A 7,406-nucleotide genomic window follows, 5' to 3' on the forward strand; every position below is an offset into this window, starting at 1 on the left:
AAAAATGTGCTGTTTTATAGCTCATCTCATGCTATTCTTCACATTTTGCCATGAGGTCACTGTGCAGTCTTAAAGTACATTTTCTCCAGTCGGTTAGGGGCCCACTGGAGGTTAGGGGCCCCGGGGCACGTGCCCGTTCGGTAATCTGGGCCTGACCACAGAGACCAGCATCCAGTACAGGACCTCCCCTTGGGCCTCTTACCTGTCATCATCATTCATCGGAGAAGTCACAAATATGCCATTCTGATAGGGGGATATACTTGGCCATAAGGTTAGAGTGGGCATAAATCGAGAATAGCTTTGCGCTGTCAGTTTTCCTCATTAGCAGTCTTAGGATAATGACTTGAAGGCTTGCCAGTGGTAATGGTGTGCTAATTCAACGTATGTCACTTGTGTTGATTTGCCCGTGCGGTTTACCTTTGACCTGTGATACTTCATTCTAGCTCCGTACACCATTCTAATTGACTGACACATGTAGCCTGTAGAGTACTATTTTTTTTTGCTGTTTTGGTTTATAGTGAGTATTGTGTCAAACACGCAAATAAGATGACCATTTAGGTACTTCTAAAAATTATACAGCAAAAACATTAGCAAAAGCTTTGAGGATGGAAAACAGCAATCACCGTGTCATTTTATTACATCAATGAACATCTTTTTTTTCCCCATTTGAACCACTCATCAGTAAAAATCTGTATTTTCCCTTGGAATTATGTACAAATGACAAACATCAAATACATTTTCTGTAGACCTACTGAGTTGCCCAGGGTTGTCCCCACACACACAAAAAAGGAGTCTTAATATGACATGATTGCGTTTTTGTGATTTAAAACAAACTTGTACTGGTAAAATAACACTCTCTGCCTGTACAAAAACAACATAATTCTGACAGCCAGAAACACCCCAATTTAAAAAGGTAATCATTTCAGTAAACATGGTCATTATGTACTGAAATAATAAGAAAAGGAGCTGTGATCCATGTGAGCTCCAATGTTAGCTAAACCAACAGTATATATTCTGCTCCAGAGTTGTCACTGGCACACAGTTGAGCCAGACCACATGATGGGAGAGGACAGTGTGTGTTTGTGTCCAAGTCCGTGTGTGTGGGGGAAAGAGGGTGGGAGTGAACGAAGGGGGGTATAGACATCCACTTCTCCTGACAAACAAATTACTTTAACATTTCATAGAGTCCCTAAGAATGAGATTAATAAGAATGTAAACATTTGTATGTATTTTAGGAATATTTGTGAGACAAATTATAATTTGTGCTTAATTGTATCCAATTTGTCACAGGTATGCATCTGTTGATCCAATTCCAGGGAAATGTAAAGCAAAACAGGGCATTATTAAGGGTCACCATATAGTCAGCTGGTCCAGTTGGTCCATCCTCTGAGTTCTGAATCTTGTGAAATGTTTAGTTATTTCTCCCCATGGAGATTAAGACCGTGACCCATTAGTGGTTTGGCATAGAAGGGCATAGTAAAGACAATGTGTTGTTGACAGTCAGGGAAAGTGGAAATCTTGGTTATTCCACGATGTTCTTGTTGACATCATAAGATAACCGTCTCTTCCCACAGGCCTGTGCATGCTGACTGGACGAGGGGAGGCAAAGAGAGGGACTGTAGTTGGCTGCTCTATGCCCAGTCCTATTTTCCTGCAGACGTGAACAAATGATGACTCTAAAAATTTACATGAACTGTAGTCGTGATCCCATTTGCTTGTTATCCGAGTGCCAGTGCAGATAACAGTCAAATGACCACATGACGAATGACCCATTTATACATTCAGTTTGCTCGAACATGCTGTAGCATTTGTCATGGTGATAGTATAGCTTTTTAAGTTAAGGCTGTAACATAAGATTAGGCTGTATCATTTATGCCCCATAACAGGAAACAGAGTAGGCCTGTTATCACATTCAACCATGCATTACACTGACTACATGACACTCACCGTGTCACACTGGCCCAAATGTAGCGACTGTAGAAGCTGTTCATGGGAAATAGCATTTGCCCTCTTATATTTCAAGCCAAACATCTTCTTCAGGTCATGGAACCCATCAAGTAAGCTACAGCGACAAACAAAGATATGCAAAGTAAATGAACGGAACAACTGAGCTCCACAGTTATGAATGACACCACAGCCTAGTAAATCATTGTGAATCTATCATTCAAAGCCGATTCAGTGCATGAAATATTGTCCGACATGCAGCTTATCTCTAGTTCTGGGTTGAAAAAGCAGGGTCGTTGTTGGGTTGTGATGACATTTCATGCTATCTTGAAGGTAATCATTTCTTCCACTAGATGGCAATATTTATAACAACCATCTCAGAATGCCAATTCCAATTTCATGAATTGTAGAACTATAAATATTCCAGATTATGCTTCCAACGGACTGAACATCCGAGCTGAGAAGAAATACGAGTCGGATTTTCCGCTAATGCAGGATCAAACTTCCAAATCATTCCCCGAGCTGGATTTTAATAAAATATCATTGTGGTCTCTTGACCCACTTACCCATGATCCTCTGCAGAGCTTTCATGATCCAAGATGCCTCTGAGGAGCTGGCTGAGCATGGGAACAGCATCACGATCATACAGGGGAGTAGACAGTGACGGGAAGGACTCCACAAACACATTGTTCTGACAGATGGAAATAATGAAAGATGAAGAAAAAAAAAATTACGTATCATTTACAGTCAGTCCCATGGACCATGTATTCCTGGAGAGATAGGAAATAGGAATATGCAAGAAGTTGACTCCTGGACTTTGTAGTCACATCTGAGGAAAGATTTGAAGGCCTACCACATTTCCCTTGGCAGAGAATCTTCCCCCCGTCTTCTCCACAGCATTTGTGGGCCACCACTGTCCTCTTGTGTCTTGTCCCTCTCCCTCTGAAGCCTTTGGGAAGACTGTCCAGGCATCCTCTGGTGGTTGGAATGAGCGGTCTGTCCAACATGAGGTCCAATGGGTCGACTCGTTGGTGGTGGAATGGTCTTCAAGTGCTGCATGGGAACATTAAGAGAGCATCAGAAATGTATCGTTAGACACTAGCTGGTTTCTATTGATTCGATATGATCGGTATTCCATGCACTGAGTCGACCTTAAAGTGCAGGGACCTGGTGTATGCTCCAAATAGGCAGCTAGTTCACATACCACCCTCATTCAAATGACCTGAATGGCCAACAAATAAAAGTACTTGGTTTCGGTAGCTGACCTGTTTTTGAATCTTTGTGGAGTGTCATTAAACACCTGATTTATACACCTTGGTTAAAAGCCCATGCAAGTGCCACTGCTTTAACTGAAATATGACAATCATGACAACAACGCTTAAATATATGTATATATTTTTATTGCCATCAGACACAAATGATTAGGAGTTTTGTCTTTGAGGTTCCATGGGGATGGAACGTCTGGATGGATGGGCTCTCTCCCTGCGTGGTCCAAATCGCAGAGGAGCTGCCTGCCTGGGTCTCTGTCTCTTTAAACATGGAGCCCCAGGTCCTGAGGCTAACACGGCTTACATCTCAAAGCCGACAGCACTGGCACTACATTCCCGGCAGCGCTTTCAATAATTAATACCTTCACATGAGTTTGGGAGAGGGCCCTCAAGAATCCAGGTCAGTCCTGACTAACTGATTAGTAACGGGAGCAACACGTCTACATGCCCTGGCCGCCGCATGGTACAAACCACAACAAAGAGAGTTACCACTACTGTTCACATTATGCAAATGTAACAGAGGCAGCAGTAATCTAACTGGAGCATGTGATAGTCACTAGAATTTTATGTTGCATGTGCGTTGCGTCTGGATGTCTTTAACATGGCTCAAAGCACATTTCTGAGGTGCAGTAAGCTAGGGACTTACCAACACTCTCACTTTTCCCAGAAGGGACTAGGGGTGATGCAGTGAAGCGGTCGTCCCAGGGCGGCTGCTCCTCTGCCTGCATGAAAAGCCCAAAGTCATCCTCCGCCTCCGGCCCCCCATCCAGGAACCCACCGTTGGCGGCCACCTTGCTCTCGTCCCAGCCCCTCTTCCACTCCTGCTCCCCTGGGCTCTGTAGCAGAGGCACCAGAGCCCACCCTCCAGCGTCTGTCTGCCCCCCATTTGGAGCAGGGAGGCCTGTTGCCATGGCTCCTGAGGAGGCCGGATTAGGCGGAGAGTGTGTGACAGAGGTAGCAGGGCCAGCAGCAGCAGAGGCCTGTAAAAGGGAATTAAACTGCCCAGTCCCTGCCTCCCTCCACCCTCCTACGGCCTCCTCAGTCAGGGTAGCTGATAAATCTGAAAAACACCTCTCTTCCATCCTACATGTGAGCTCAGACTCATGCTCATCCGTTGCCCAGCGAGGCCCTCGCTCAGTTCTCTGGGATGTGATGTCTCCCCCTACCAGCCTGGTCTCATCGTCTGTGCTCCTGACCTCAGGCAGTATCTCTCCATGCTCCCCACAGAGTTCCCTAATTTCTGATGCTGTTGACTGGATCCCCTCCTCTCCCTCACAGAGGCCACGCACAGATTTCTGTAATACTTCTTTATCCACTGCCACAGGATATTTTTCTTCTGGTAGACATTTCACACAAAGCTTATTGTATTGACTATCTGATTTACTTTCCTGATTTATCTGACCATTGGCAGTCTCATCAGTAGCAGTTGAAATGCTGCCCCCTGCTGGTCTGGGTGGTTGAGTGGAGCAGTCTTTGAGGCAGCCTCTCTCAGAGCAGCAGTGTCTCTCTGAAGTTTGAACATCGATCCACCTGTTGGGCAGCTCCCCCTCAGCTATCCCCCCGTTCCCCCCTAGACTCTCAGAATCACACTCTGTGGACTTGATATGATCCACAAACCCAATCACAGCACCCACCATGCCAGCAAAGTCTTCCACATGTCTCATGATACCACTGGCCACATCATTGCCTCCAGTATGGATGTCTGTATCGCATAGTTTGTCCTGGAAGTGCTCCTTGTTGAGGGAGGTTTCAGGATGCAGCCCCTCCTGTGCGCGTGGGCTGTCTGGCTTTCCCCTGTCCCCGATGTCACTGCTGCAGTTTCCTGGGTCAGCGTTGTCTGGAGGCAGGGAGGAGTCACAGGGCTTTGACCGGGTGAGACCAGTCCCGTCCTGCACTTTCTCCTTAATCCCCTCCACACCGCCGCTCGACTGATCCTGCTCACATACAGAAGCAGCTTCCCTCTGACCCCCGCTGCTCCCCTGTCCTCCTCTCCGCCCGTGACACTGGGTGCAGGTCTTGGTCTGAGTGTGACTGCATTTGGGGCTTCTAGTACTCCCTCGGTCTTCTTTTCCACTCGGAGTGTCCTGGCCAGTTGTGGGAAACTCCCCTTTGTCCCTGCTTTCCTGACTCCCTTCCAGGGTGCGCTCGCCAGAGTCCTCCGTGCTCTGGAGTGCTCTCCCCTGGATGGGAACCACAGGCTTGCAGGACGTCCTCCACCTCCGGGCTGACCTCGGTTTGACCTGGTACAACTCTGAGGCCCCTCCCATATCCCACACCCCCATTTTCCCAACCGTGGAAGAGTCCCTGACCCCTCCCACTTTATCCCTCAGCCAGCTGCCCACCAGCGTGGAGGGGGACTGAGGAGCCAGACCTTGAGTGCAGGGCCTTGGGCTGCCCGTGGAGTAGAGGCACCTTCCACCCTTCGTCTTGAGGAACAGACAACGTGTCTGAGTCTGACCACCTCCCTCAGAGGCCTTCAATGTTGCCACAGTCACCAGTGCCCCCAGGCCTGTCTGTCTGGGGTTGGAGGCATAGTTGGAGTCCAGCGGTAGCCCCAGACCATAACCCAGCCTGCCCCACTGTCCCACTGGGTAGCCATCTGCAGGCCTGGGGCACGTTCCTTGGGACCTGGGGAGAGGTGCTGCCCTCCTGCGGTTCTTGGAGCACGCAGCCCAGGCCCGAAGGCCCTTGACTAAGGGCATGTCCCCAAGCTCCAAGCGTCCTGTGAAGGGAAGATAGCTTCTTTGGCACTTCTGCAGCACCTCCCTGGGGGAGCAAGACATCTCCAGGCATGGGTAGTTGTTATTGTTCTGCTGAATCATTGTCGCAGCCTTCAGATGATTAAGATATGTTTGATACTATTGGCTAATGTACAAATCTTCAAACTTCAATGTACCAAGGAGGCTTCATCGACTGAAGAATAGACACTCAAAGTAATGACGCGATGTGTATTTCGGGATTAATATTCAGTGACAGTGCTGTCAACATTGTTCTCCATCCAGATACACAGCTTCAGAGTATTTCTGTCAAGGGGTGTCAGGCATGTAAAGACTGTTCAGACTAAATAAAACAACCTAGGAGGAGAAACAAACATTTGATCAGAGATATCATTTTAGACATTTATGCAATAACTCATTTCATTTTTTGGAAGGGACGTTACTGTACAAAGACTCTCAACGTCAAATGAAGCTACAAATCAATATCTGCAAGAGCCCACAAGAGAGATTGAATGTAGCGATCCTCACACAATATTTACTACCTATTTTTGATTGGTGTTTTGGGGCACAATCAAATGCCGTATTTTATGTACTCAAGTTAAAAATAAAAAAAGAAATATATATATTTTAGAGAGCCTCATTTTTAACCACAAAGAGCTTACATTTGTTAACATAAACGGTATAGTTATAGTGGACATTATCATGGTATATTATGAAGTAGAGGTTCTTGACCAAACAAATAATGTTAAATTCATATATGCCGTGGTTGATAGGGCACAGTAGGCTATATTAGGTGATGCATGTATGATTAGCCCAGAACCAGAGTTTTAATCGGCTACGGGCATTCAACATGTATCAATTGCTTTAAAGCCTACCCGTATGAATATTTAATAAGGACGGTGGCTATAGACAATACAAATCATCAGAGTTTCCAAAACAGTCGCAATATGTTTTTTATTTTAAACGGACGCTGTTAATATAGCCACCACAACTCAATATTATCATCATCCTTGCATGCTTATCTTACCTCATCGTACCCAGATTCTCAGAGCAAGACGTTGCCAGTCGTATAATTGCCGTTGCGTGTTGTTTGCTAAACCTTAACCTTCATTTGATAGGTCTTGTAGAATAATTTCGTGCGCCTCCCACGAACACGACTCCCTGAACATCGGCCGAGGAGGGTTTCTATAATCTACTATAATTTGTTTAGAGGTGGAAAAGGTCCACTCTGCCTGCATCGAAGTCAAAAAGGCTGTTTTAAAAATGAAATCAACATTTTCTGTGAGTCTCTTTGATCAGCTTATTCACGCCAGCCAGCAGCTGCGTCCTTACCGCAGTAGCCTACAGTACGTGCGTCCAGCAACCAGAATGTCGACGGCAAGATACTTGCATCCATCCCACTCACACACGTAGCCTAAGCATCATCGCTGTAGCCCACTCTTGAGGTGTGCTGCGTTCATGTACTAGTCGGAACTAA

At 46.3% G+C, this 7,406-nt stretch overlaps 1 protein-coding gene across 2 annotated transcripts; it reads right to left on the bottom strand.

The window, feature by feature from the left end:
* Positions 1-598: 598 nt before the first annotated feature.
* On the bottom strand, positions 599-7,406 carry LOC118397178 (uncharacterized). Of its 2 annotated transcripts, none has more exons than XM_035791690.2 (6): positions 7,262-7,406; positions 3,859-6,286; positions 2,798-2,997; positions 2,511-2,635; positions 1,948-2,062; positions 599-1,651 (listed from the first exon to the last, which is right to left on the bottom strand). In XM_035791690.2, exons 2-6 carry the CDS (start codon positions 6,032-6,034, stop codon positions 1,523-1,525), a joined length of 2,745 nt encoding a protein of 914 aa, XP_035647583.1. In that variant the 5' UTR covers positions 6,035-6,286; positions 7,262-7,406; the 3' UTR covers positions 599-1,522. The 2 variants fall into 2 exon arrangements, with proteins under 2 accessions (XP_035647583.1, XP_035647582.1); XM_035791689.2 differs by having other exon boundaries at positions 6,957-7,404.

The sequence above is a fragment of the Oncorhynchus keta genome, chromosome 18 (assembly GCF_023373465.1).
Source record: "Oncorhynchus keta strain PuntledgeMale-10-30-2019 chromosome 18, Oket_V2, whole genome shotgun sequence".
NCBI classification, from domain to species: Eukaryota; Metazoa; Chordata; class Actinopteri; order Salmoniformes; family Salmonidae; genus Oncorhynchus; species Oncorhynchus keta.

Coding starts and splice junctions, on each gene's coding strand:
- LOC118397178 (XM_035791690.2), bottom strand. CDS start 6,034: ATGATTCAGCAGAACAATAACAACTACCCATGCCTGGAGATGTCTTGC. Junction 2,998..3,858: donor TGGGAAAAGTGAGAGTGTTG/GTAAGTCCCTAG, acceptor GTTCCCATGCAG/CACTTGAAGACCATTCCACC. Junction 2,063..2,510: donor AGCTCTGCAGAGGATCATGG/GTAAGTGGGTCA, acceptor TTGTCGCTGTAG/CTTACTTGATGGGTTCCATG.